Source organism: Haemorhous mexicanus, chromosome 1, assembly GCF_027477595.1.
Source record: "Haemorhous mexicanus isolate bHaeMex1 chromosome 1, bHaeMex1.pri, whole genome shotgun sequence".
Taxonomy (NCBI): Eukaryota; Metazoa; Chordata; class Aves; order Passeriformes; family Fringillidae; genus Haemorhous; species Haemorhous mexicanus.
Window position 1 is genome coordinate 136,839,032 of NC_082341.1, and position 12,990 is coordinate 136,852,021.

Sequence of the window (12,990 nt, forward strand, 5' to 3'; positions counted from 1 at the left end):
GTTATGTTATATAGCAAGTAGTTCAGTTCCATCCAGCAAGCCAGTCAAGCAATGCAAGGTTTCGAATTTCAGTCATTAATGTTATGCCAGACCAGGGTTCCTTATAAGTATCTGGCTCCTAGGAGGAATTAGATGCTAAGACAACATTTGGGGATCATTGTCTACTTGAACAGCTCTCCAAAAGAGTATAGCCTTCTGTTATTGAAGTTTTAGGATGTACGTGTTGACAATTTTCCCAGGATTTCTAAGTCTATATCTTTCTCTTTGAAAACAATGAATGTAAGTGAATAAGGAATATACTAGTAGTGTCACATACTATTCAGTTCAGGTTGTGAAATAACTGGGATTTAAAGGATCTTAGGTCATTTGTATTTCTTCTATGTAGTCACAGATAGGTACTTCTTTTTCCATTAGAAAGTAAATTTAAAATTACTTAAAACTAATACCTTAATAAATATTGAAGTATTTATCCTCAGAATCATCTGAAACTGGAATTTAAAATTACCAATCTTCAAGATCAGTCATGTTTATTTAGAATGATTAGAGTTTTGAAAATTCTGTACATGTCCTTTTTTCTCCAGTTCCATGTTAGGACTGTGAGTCTCTTCCAGACAAGCAAAGGATTAAAACTGACATGTCAAAAGTAGAAATTCTCTTATATGTAATTGTCAGAAGAATAAGAAATTTGATTAATGAAATTTAATTGTCTGTACAAGGTCATTATGAATAGCCTAACAATCAGTTTAAGTGCTGATCCTACTAAACTTCTAATTGTTTTTGCTTCTGGTGACTTCTTAACAGCAGTAAAGATTCTTCAAGAGAAATAGCTGTTTGTTTTACCTGTGCTAGCCCAATACCTTTGTGTTATTTCTCAAGTTTGCGTTCCATTATATTATAACTTCTGTCATTGCAATCTGCAAACAGATGTGTTGATAGTAACCTTACAAGAAGAGCCAGCTTGCTCTAACAAGGACTGCTGTGAATTTTCCAAACCTTTAAAAGATCCTAATCTTTTATATTCTGGAGAAACACAAAACTTGCATGGCAATATTGCAGAATTAAGCTCCAAAAGCAGTACATCACTTCTCTAAGTAGGATATTCCTAAAGACAACTTGTCCAGAATGAACATTTGTACACCTGTAAGACACAAACCTCCTGTCAAATTCCCATTTTTTCTACCTTTTTAGTTTTTTGCTTTCCAGTAGATTTTTGCCATTTTCTTGTGCTGGCACCTTGCCTGTGAAGGTGTTCTCACAAACCAGTTTAAATGGCTTAATAATGTGTTCAATCTTGAGTTGTTAATGCAAGTTATCATGGATCCAAAATGTTAGTTACTTTTCAGTCTTCATGTGTTTTACATGATGCTATCAGCCATTCATCCACCCAGCTCTCAGATAGGGCATAGCAACATGTTAGTTTAGGGTTTATTTTCTAGAGGAGAAAGTGGGATTTTTTTAGAGCTCCAGGAAAATGCCTTTTTTGCTTAATGCAAAATCACAAATTAAAATTTCCTCTTGATTCTTCTCATATAAACTCTACCCTCCCCAGCACATCTTGCTTTTTTTCTGGAGAAGTGTCCTATTAAAATGTATTCAGTTATGCAGTTGAATGATGAGATGCAAATTGCATCTCCCTGAATAACTGAAATATTTAAAGTATCAGAGCAGCTATTTTCTGAATCACTGAAATATGACTTTTTTCTTGAATAGTATCCTGATTTGAGTAAAAGATTAATAACATTCATTTAATTTATGACATTAAAAATAGTGATTTTGGTTACATTCCATATGTTTTTAACCCTCTTCTTTAGATTGTGTTCTTAACTGGCTTTGGCTGTGTTTATGTGGACATCACCCATCACTGTGGAACAATAGTCATAACCTTGGCGCCAGAAGGAAGAGCAGGACCTGATGGTATCAACCTCAGCAGGTACATGAAGCACATAAAAGATGAATAAAAGCATTGCTGGGAGCTCAGTCAGCTTTCTAAGTGTTAACTGACTTAGAAACTTTAAGTTAACTGTTTGTTTTGTTTAATACTGCTGCGTGCTCTGTAACACATGTTAAGACCATATGGCTTTGTAAATCACAGTTAAAAAGGACAATCTAACATCAAAAGTTGTGTCACTTTAGGGTAAACATTAGATGACTGGTATAAAAGAGGACCTGGGTTGTTCATTTTTAAAAAATAGACTATTTCCATCGTAATTAATTTTGAGTGTTTTCATCAGTTTAAAATTTATTTAGCCAGGTTCTGCCATCTGTAATCTTACAAGCTCCCAAAGATTTAATATGCAAGAGCTGTAGAAATAGCCTTACAGTTAGTAATTAATCATGCTTGATTATAACACCCTTCTTTAGAAGATTTCTCCACTTCCATAATACACCAGAATCTGGTCCTCAGCTTCATTCAAGTGCAATTATAATACTACTTATTTCTAAGCTGCAGAATGCTTCTTGGCCTCCAGCAATCCTGTTACAATTAGAGTGGAATTTGTTGTACTGTTTTTATTTGCATTGTAATTAAGTATTAATCCTCAAGCAACAGGTCATCAGCAATACCTGATAGTCCATTTGCTAGTTAAACTTGGCAGTGGGCAGTTTACATTGCGGGGGGAGGCCCTCAATGCCATCAGTATAAAAATACTGCAGTGGCTTCATTGGAGGGCACTCACTGGGTGTGATGTGAAATGATTATCTGTAACAGTAACCTTCACTGAAACATCTGAGGCTGTACATTAATCATCAGAAAATTGTATCTGTGATGTGTTTTAATATCTGTCTCTCTAAAATATAATAGGGAATTACTGTGTAGATAGAGATATTCCTGTCCAAACTATCCTGAATGAAAAAGACAACCCTGGTATTGATCTATACTGTCCTGTTTCTTAGAAGACCTCCTGGGTGGTACTCACTGTGGTGATTAAGGTTGCCAAATCCCAGTAATGTTAGCAGGACTTGCACAATGAGTTTCCCACATCTTTGAGCAAGCAAGATGCCAGGTGAGCTCAAAAGACAGGAAGTAATAAAACTTCTTTTCCCTCCTGTCTAGAAGCCAAGAGCAGACTCTGTCACTGAAAATGTTCATCAGTCAGTTAAGTCTTGCTGCATTTGATGATATTACAAACCACAAAGTGTCATCTGAACTCCTGCGTCTCACAGCAGACAATGTTTTCCTCCATATGGCCCCAGCCACCAGCTCCCTGTCACAGGAGTTCCAGCAGGACTCTGTGGAAGGCCTCCCACAGTTTCATAGTCTCCAAGTGTATTGTGAAGACTTGCAACTGGACAATCAGTTGTACAGCAAATCCAATTTCCATTTTGCAGTCCTGCTGTGCCAAGAAGAGAAAACTGAAACCGCGCAGTGGTCAAGAATGAACAACCTCATTGTTTGTAACAAAGATTTGGAAAGCTATAAGGAAAACTGCTTTATTAAACTCTGTATTGCTTTTTCTGAAGAAGAGAATTCCACATTTCACGTGAATGACTTCAGCTTTGAGCTCAGACCAGCTAGGCTGTATGTGGAAGACACCTTTGTTTACTACATTAAGACTTTGTTTGATACGTATCTTCCAGAAAACAAAACTGCTTGTAAATCCAACAGTGCTTCAGATACTATCCTGATAGTGCCTGAACAAGTGAGAGAGCATGCAAGAGCTTTAGTCAAGCCAGTGAAGCTCAGAAGATTAAAAATACAACCTGTTAATCTCCTTGTCAGTATTCATGCTTCATTGAAACTGTATATAGCCTCAGACCACACCCCTCTCTCCTTCTCTGTGTTTGAGCGAGGACCCATCTTCACCACGGCCAGGCAGCTTGTCCATGCCCTGGCCATGCATTACGCTGCTGGAGCCCTTTTCAGAGCAGGTCAGTGCTTTTCCTTAACAAGCAGCATTTTCATTGGGTACCAGGATTCTGTGACTGTCACTCAAGATGAGTACCCTGGATGTTAGCAGTATGATTTTTGTTCTCCTTAGACATTGTTTGATAATGATACTTTCAGACACAATTCCTGTCCTGTCTTACAAAAGAAGGGAGATAAAGTAGCTGAGCAGACACCAGTGAAGATTTGTAACATTGTGCTAAACATTAGCCAGCCACCTGAAGGCTTTAGCCACCTGAAACCCTGAACACAGCATAAAAATGTGTTCTAGCTGGCTTAGGTTTTGTCATTTTATATTATAGCACTAGTCAGAATCAACCCACATTCCTTACATAAACTTCCCAAAACAGTGTTTAATCAAATTATTCAGCATGTTGCTCTGCATTCAGAAGTAAATTATAGGCCTGAATGTTGTTTTGTTGTTAAAACTCCTTTTGGCTGCAGTTTATGATTAGGAATCTGTCTTTCTTCATACAGCCTTCGATCTAAACTGGCACACAGATGTTTGTTGTCCTTTGATCCAAGAACTATGAAGTTTTCTGTTAGTAACTTTTTCTATATAGGATCAATAGCAAGCAATTAGTCTTTTTAAGTTATCAGGTACATTTTGTTTTCCATAAATACTAATGTAGAAGTAATGAAATCTGACCTCTGATGTGTCTTGGTGCAGCACAGAATTTGTGCCTGAGACAGAAGGAAGCTCCTCCATGAGCACACACAAGTAACACAGTCCACACTGAAACGTGTGATTTATTTTCCTGCAACAGTAATAGTCAGATTTTCTGAGATCCTAATGCTTCCATTTGGACTGGAAGCATAGCTGCAACCTAACTTCTGTGCACGCTTTCCAAAACTGTACACATGTATTTCATCTGTTTATAGATGCTGACATTGTGTTTCACTGTGTGCATACCTGACTTGCACTGCTGATTGTGACAACAGCGTGCACAGTTTTGCACCAGAACAGTGTACCAGTTCATTATTTTCTTGCAATATTATGCTTGCAAAATTTGCAGGCTTTTCTTTTTGCTACTTGTTTCGATTTGTTCTGTAGTTAAATCTCATAGAACAGAAGGGCAGATCTAGTTGCTTGGTAATTAAGAGTGAAACTGTAGCCAAATATGGTCCACAGTGTAAATGCTCTGGGATCAGTGATGTATCTGAAATCAAGCAGATTTAAGTATTAAGAACTAAAGTTTGCTTTGGTGGAACTTCTCTTTAGGAAAATACATATGCATATATACTTAACTCCCACTGGAAGTACTAAAACTAAAATGTATTGTTTGAAAGGTGTCACCATGATAGAAAATAGTGAATTGTGCTGATTAATGTTTGGTTTAGCAATGAAAATGGTTTATATTGAAGACTTTGTGACACTTGTCAAAAGAGCTGACTGTGTCAACAAAGTAAAAAAGGAAGGAAAAAATCAAGCAAAAAGCTTTATATGATCTGCAAACCCTGAGGTTTTTTTCTCACCATTTGCATGGTTGGTCTCTTATGGCAGAGGACCTCATGCTCCTGCATTTTAACTACATTAATCTGTAATATGGGTTGCTTGACCCCCTTCTGCTCACCACTGTTTCACGCATAAATCATTGGTAGCATCTGCACAGACAGCCTGCCCCATACAGCCATACCTTATACTCAGGGATATACACTCTTTTGCCCTTAGCTGTGTGCAGGACCACTGCTGACCTGTGGGAGGGAGCAGGATTTGCCCCAAAGCTTGCTGAAGGGGGTGCATCAGGTTGCCCTGTGTGTTGCAAAGGAGTGGTCAGAATCCATTAAAGCCATGGATGGGGCTGGAGAGCTCTGTTCAAATATGCTGGTTAGCACTGCTTATCTCAAATCAGCCAAACCTGCAATGGAAATCTCCTTTTCTAATCAAGTTGTCCCTATATAAAAGTAAATAAAATTCTAATCAAAAATATCACTGGTACCACATCTAACCCTATAATTGCCTATAAAGAAAATTCAGTGGCTCTCTGCTAACACAGTCATATTCATTTCATGTCAGTGGATATAATTACTATGCATAAGTGGGAAATGATGACCTGACATGATACTGTATTCTGCAAAGTAAAATGCCACCCAGAGCTTGTGAATGGAGGGATTGTTCCTGGTTCCTCATTCTCCTATTCCTGACTTACTCCCAGGCCTTCTTGCCTGGGTTGGGTGGTCCAAGCTGGCAGTGAGGAGCCATTGGCTTTGCTCTGAGCATTAGCCAGGGAGGGTCACCCATGCTCCAGGTTGTACATTATTCCCATACGCTCTTCCAGGGTGAGCATGATCCACCCAGAGCTTCTCAAACCTGACAGATTACAGCACACCACACCTGGCATACCAGGCAACCCCTCAGTTTTGTGTTTAACTGTTTTCATTCCTGGTTTTTATGTTTTACATTCCTGAAATGCTGGCTGGCCCAGCAGGCGAATGGAGTTGGAGTCCCCCATGTCCCAGGCTGGTGGTGGCTGCTGGGGATGTTGCAGGGCACCAAGGCACTAAGCTGCAGTGTCCTGTAGCCACTTGCCATCACACCACCGTGTAGGACAAGGAATGTCAAGAATATTTGGGGGGGGGGAGGGGAAGGCTCTAAGGAATTATTGCAATAATATTGATCAGAAAAAGCAGAAAGAACATCTCTCCTGTCTATACACACCTCCCCCACCCCTCCAGCTTTTCAGCACTTCACACAGTGGCAAAGATAATTTATTAAAAATCCTACAGCGAGGGAATTGCAGGCCCAAGCCTGAAGTTCTGGCTTCCCCTGGTCCTGGCAGGAAAGGACTGCCAGGGGATGCTCCTTTCCAGGACAGCAGGGCCACAACGTGTGTTGCTGCTCTGTTCACTGCATTGCCAGTAGCACTTGAGTTTTGTTTTTGTAGTCCATCCCACCCTCTCTCTTATGTCCACTCTGGTTCCTGCTTTTCATATGACAAGTACTGGAGTTCTCAACCTGCCAGAACTGAAATGTGGGACAGATTCAACAAGAATAATAGATTTTCCGGGAGCTTAGAATGATAGTATGAGATTAATTCATTTCATATGAGTAACATTTTCTCTTCTGTTCGGTTTCATGATTCAGCCTTCCACAGGAATGACTGGGAGGGGTTAAAAGAAAACAAGAAAAGCATCTGGATAGCAGGAGTTTTCAATGATGAGATGGGAATGAGGAGGGCAGAGTGCAGATCAGGGGCCCTCATGGGAGAGCAGGAGGCCAGTCTGTCCATCCTTCAGTCTCCTGGCCCTGTCACACCTTGTGCGCTCTGACAGTGCCAGCTGAAATTCGTGGTACCAGGGCTCAAAGACCAAACAGTTCCTGTTTCACATTTATTGCCATTTCTAAATTGCTCTCTCTGGGCTGCCAAAAAAAGAGTTATGCAGCACTGTTTCCCTAATAAATCTGCTGCCTACCAGCCTGAGAAAGACAAGACCTGCAAATAGCTTTCCAGCAACAGATTGCTGCGTGCTCAGCCATCCAGCAAGCTGCTGGCAACCCTGCGTTTATATAGGAAACCAGATCTGCAGATACTTCTCCTGGGATATGCATAAGGAATACTCCCCTATGAGTAACCTAATCAGCATGTAGATGTCATTGCTGTTTACACAACTGTACTGAGCAGAAGACATTTGTCTGGCTTTCACTGCACTCTGAAAGAAAATGATCAGCTTAGAAGGGTTGGGGTGGATTTAAAATAACTTCTTAAGCACTTGTCAAAAACCTGTATCCCTTTTCCTAACACTCCATCAAGCAATTGACCTGCACACTCCCGTAAAGCAGTACATTGTATCAGTGTAAACTCCCTGTCACAATTCTACCACATAAGGATGTGAAATCACAACGCTGCCTTATAGTGTCTAAAACCAACCCTAGCATCTGAGCATGCAGTCCCATTCCTCTGTAGCTGTGAGGCTCTCGCATCCGCCTCCCTCACACACTTTTAGCAGAAATACGGGAAGCTCCTGGAAGGAAGTAATTCTAAAGCTATTTGTGAGTTTGCCAAAAGGATTTCTTTGATTTACGAAGTATGAAAGATTGCCATTTCTGAATTCATAGTGGATGAGTTATTTCCTGTGTTTTGCTCAAAGGAAGTTCATAATGCAATGAATTCTAGTGTGAAAAAGATAATTAAGGAATAACCTTTTCACAACTGCTGCTTCTGCAGTTTTTGCAGCTGTAACATGTGTCTTGTTTCTCCACACAGGCTGGGTTGTTGGATCGTTGGAAATTCTTGGAAGCCCAGCTAGTCTGGTGAGAAGCATAGGGAATGGCATAGCTGATTTCTTTAGGCTCCCCTATGAAGGGCTGACCAGAGGCCCAGGAGCATTTGTCAGTGGAGTTTCCAGAGGAACAACATCATTTGTAAAACACATTTCCAAAGGTAGAGCTTTCACTTTATTACTCCAACTACTGCTTTGTTGTCATGCATTGTTAAAGTTTTAAGCATTAAAATCTGTCCATCCTTCAGTCTCCTGGCCCTGCCTTGTCTTGTGCTGCTCTGACAGTGCCAGTTGAAATTCCTGGTACCAGGGCTCAAAAACCAAACAGTTCCCGTTTAGCTAAGCTAAGAGTGTATGTAACAAGCTCACATGCAATGTCTCATGTACTAAACAGATCCCCACTTTACTGCAGTGCATGAGAATGTTTCAGAAACTTCAGAATTTTAAACCTCCCAGTGGGAAATAGATATTCACTCAGCAAGTATTTCATGTGGTAACTGCAGAAGTATTAAAGGTGTTCTGCACTTCTGCTAGCCATCAGAAATTCTACACTCGGATGCCTCATCATATTTATTATTCAAAAAAAAAAAAAAAAAGAAAGAAGTAGATACAGTTGTCACAACTGTGTGAGTACGTGGATGGGATTTGACAGTGGGGCTGGCCTGCCATGGGAACAGGAGGAGCTTTTCCCTTGCAAAGCCTGTACAAACAGTGCCATCGCGTGGCTCCAGCCGCCGCACAGACACAGCGGCTGCTCCGAGCCTCCGCTCCTGCCTCCCGCAGGACGCGGCCTCACGGCTCCTTCTCTAAATATTTGTTTACTTTTCCATCACCCCCCTCTCCATTTAGATTAGCCGTCCACAAGTCAGGGAACTGGAGAAGGATGTTCAGATGAATTTCTGTTCCCACCGACCAGGCAAACCTGGGGCAGGCTAATGTAAAAGGCGTGACACGGGCCATAGCAGAAGCGTGGTGATGCTTAACAAATAGTAAAGCATCCTACACATGGGTGACTGTTCACTTGACTTGCTGCTCTGCTCCTAAGCTCAGCATTGCAGTGAGGCATACAATGTCTCCGTGGTTTAAATTAAAGCATTTTGATCCAGACCCAAATGTACATCTCCATGCATTTAGGTACACTGACGTCAATTACCAATCTGGCAACAAGTCTTGCTCGGAATATGGATAGGCTGTCACTGGATGAGGAGCATTACAACAGACAAGAAGAATGGAGAAGGCAGCTTCCAGAGAGCCTGGGAGAAGGACTGAGACAGGGGCTCTCTCGTTTAGGCATTAGCCTTCTAGGTAATGTACTATTAAATATCAATCTATGTGATAATACTGTTTTCTAATCTGCTCACTAGCCTTTTCTAACTGTGAGTTAAAATTTCATATTCTGGGGATTTGGTGTCTTCTTGTGAAAAAGCCTCACAGTATGTATATTAGATACTGTTTATCAAGATTTACTAACTTTTGTGTATGATTTTTGCTGATAAAATAATTGCAGATGTAGAATGGGTTTGCACTTTCTTTGTGAAATGATATTTTCACTTGTACATGATGTAGCTCTAAGTGGGAAAAAAGAATAATTCTGCATCGGGCGGCGTGACTTGTAACTAATTCAACACGAAGACGTCATCATGCTGATGTTTACTTTCCGATGAATTATAGGAATGCCTTCTGAACCTGCTTGTTTTTGCAGCACTGTAGATATCAGAGATTCTTGGGTTTGTTTGAAAACCACTTCAACTTAGTGCAGATGTTAAGTAAGCTTTGATGAGGAATTCTGCTTTTACAAAGAGACTCAGATCGTCCTGATGCAGTGCGATTTTATTCATCAAGCAGCCGAGTGGTTTGGTTAGAAGTGAAGATTACTCTATCCATTTCAAAATAGCACCTAAAATTTTGAAAACTAACCCGCAGCGGAAAAATTCTCTGCAAGAAGTTTTGCAGTAAGGGGCTGGATTTTCTAGGTTACTTCGACTTGTCACACAGGAAAGGAATGCAGAACTGTATTGTTTGGCAGAGTTCCTCAGTATGTATTAAACAGTATGAATCTCTTAGAGATCAAAGTGACCAAAAGCAGCCCAGTGCAAAAGGTTAGAAGTGCTGAAGCTTGAAAGGATTTGTCCTGTTTCCTAATCTTCAGTAGTGTACACAACTCCTAAATTTGCAACCGCAACCCTGAAAGCCCCAAAGAGGAAGTGGTAAAAATGTTACAAGTTTGGGTTAAGTTGCTGGGAATTATTTTAAGCAATAACATTAGATTATGTGAAGCACTGTCATTTGATAATGCCTGTAAACCGGCAAGCAAGTGTCCTGGGAGAAATGTGCATAAAGGAGAAATTCCATATATTAGTAACCTCTGTCCCAATAGTAAGCTGTTACTGGTGTTGCAAATCAAAGGCAGTTTGGAGGAGGTTTTATTTTTCCCTCTTGCTTTATTGGGCTAAGGGCAGTCAGGTTGAGTTGCTGGATGAAAGATTATACTTTTAGAAGCACTGTGTCAGCCTGGCGTGTATGTGCTGGTGAAATGGTTTGGTGATCTTGACTCAGTTATTAATTAAACATCAAGGTAACATGGGGTCTATATCTCCTTCACTGACACATCAGAGCCCTTCAGAGCTAAAAACATCAGCTGTAGAGAATAGAGCAAAGCTGGAGTAAAGAGCAAAACTTTGTCACTTTGGCTGTATCAAGGCAAAGTTTTTGCTGTTCAGGAAAGCTGGGAACTCCTCACATACATGCACAAATACACCATTCCTGCACCTCCCCACGCACAAGGATTCTGTGGTTCACGGCAGTACACCCGACTTAAAAGCAAAACAAAAAAATAGAGCTAGAATTCCAGTGCCCCTGATTTCCTAAGAAATCAGACTTCAAGTTAGAAACTTAGAGCTTCTTATTAGCATTTAAACAGTGCTCCTCCGCAAGCTAGGGTCTTGTTTTTATTCCCACTGTTGTTGTTTAGCGATTGCTCCCTGCTAACTACGTCTTTTCTTAGCAGCAGAGTCAGTGAAGCACTCAGATAAATAGCTACAGTTACTGTAAAGCTGAATGGGACAGGTATGGAACTCTCACTAAGGGAGAAATTAGAAATATTCGACTTACATTGTATCAGTTTTTAATTAAACACGATTTTTAAAAAGCATGTTTCCTCTGTATAGGCAGCAGCATTCGTATAAATTGTGTGAAGACCTGAATTATTAATAGACCTATGTTTCAATTTCTACAAACATGTCAGAAAGGTGCTGCTGTCCTGACCATTTAGTGTAAAGAAGATTGTGGCTTCCCAAAAAAAAGGAAAAAAAAACAAACCAGTCGTAGTTGAAGTGATGGTATCACTGTGCTGCTTTTTTTCCCCAGCGCGTTCAGAATAAACATGAACATGCTTACACTAAAAACACGTAAGGTTTTTCGTACATAACAAAGTGAAGCTGCAGTTCTTTTCCTTCACAAGGCTGAAAAGTTTGATGAGCACAGAAATGCAGAGAGCAGGACTATATGAAGCCATAATTTCTATGGTTTTCTAACGGTAAAATTGAAGAGTGTGAAGGAGATTTCTATGATGGTCACAGCACGCTCATGTTCGTAAAAGCCATCTGACCCATGCAGGCACCTAAGACAATGGCAAATGTAGATTTTGTGCCTAGGTGAAGTCATGTAAGAGTCCTCAGTTCACCAGTATGTAGTGGTATCTACCCAGAAAGTAGAGGTGCCTTTCTGATTTCTGTGAAAATCTGGCTCACGGTGGCCCTGATTCAGCAGAGCACTTAAGCATGTGCTTAAGAGCTTTGCTGAATCGGGGCCAAAATCATGTACTCTCGTCTCCTCCTCAGTGCAAGTTGTTCCCTGTGGTACATTCTTAAGTGCTTTGTCCTGTCTCATTTTAAATGACTCAAGCACTGTCAGGGTGTTGTTTGATTTGATTGTTATCTTTGGCCAGCTGTTGTCTTCTTTTCTAATTTGGGGGAGATTTCTGGGTCATTTTAGTAACACTTGTGCGTGAAAAGAAGCAACAGCTTATGATAGGTGTGTTTTTTCTTTTATATGTTTAGGCAAAAATGCAGTGCAATTGTTGGTAAAATATTTAGATGATTGACTCCCCACTGAGGAACTATCTTTTGCATTTTGTGTGACAGGGTCAAACTTTAAATATTAACTTTTAAGCATGTAAAAGAGACTGTTGAAACTATCAGCTGTATTTTCAACTGCTGGTCCTAGTGAAAAATATTGTATTGAAGTGGCTGCCTTTAGGAAGTTGAGCATATCTGAATAACCAAAAAGATTACAACTATTCAAAAAAGTTATTTTTTACAGTGGCAGAAGTACTCAACATTTCAGTTACTCCTTCGTGCTTTTCGGGAAGTGGATTGACCCATATTGCCTGATGGTGTAACTGTCCTGGTAGAGGAGGCAAAGCCTGGGTTTCAGAAGCTCAGATTTTTGTTATTACAGGTGGTGGTAGCTGTTCTTGCTGTACACTATCACTGAGTCAGGGCCATTCTGTATTTGCCTATCTACAACACAAGATAGCAGAAGCCAGTGCTAATCCTGAAATTGGGTGCTATTCCACATACTAACTGTGCAACTACCTTAATACATGGCAACAGGTGCTTTTTTCTTTGAGCTGTATTTTTGTGATGTTTGCTGTGATGAGATTATGCTTCAGCCCTGGTTTTGGTGTGAAACACTTGAAGCAGCCCTGAAAGACAACAGAGAAAAGGAAGCAAAATGGCTTCAGCTTGGGCAGCTTCCAGCCTCATGGCAAAACATGGCCAGTTTCTCTTAGTGGGGGATTTTTTCCAATTATGTCTTGCTCTGAAAGAGTTTGTCACAAGCAATCCGAATTTTGCCAAGGTCTGTAAGCTATGCTACGTTCCCCA

At 40.4% G+C, this 12,990-nt stretch overlaps 1 protein-coding gene across 6 annotated transcripts in view; it reads left to right on the forward strand.

The window, feature by feature from the left end:
• The window catches only part of VPS13B (vacuolar protein sorting 13 homolog B), a 431,824-nt gene that overhangs the window by 404,683 nt on the left and 14,151 nt on the right, over positions 1 to 12,990 (forward strand). For all 6 annotated transcript variants that reach the window (XM_059864515.1, XM_059864541.1, XM_059864506.1 and 3 more), the window contains exons 55-58: positions 1,812 to 1,930; positions 3,053 to 3,867; positions 8,089 to 8,265; positions 9,239 to 9,409. In XM_059864515.1, coding sequence (XP_059720498.1) covers positions 1,812 to 1,930; positions 3,053 to 3,867; positions 8,089 to 8,265; positions 9,239 to 9,409 — 1,282 coding nt within the window. The remainder of the gene's footprint in view (positions 1 to 1,811; positions 1,931 to 3,052; positions 3,868 to 8,088; positions 8,266 to 9,238; positions 9,410 to 12,990) is intronic.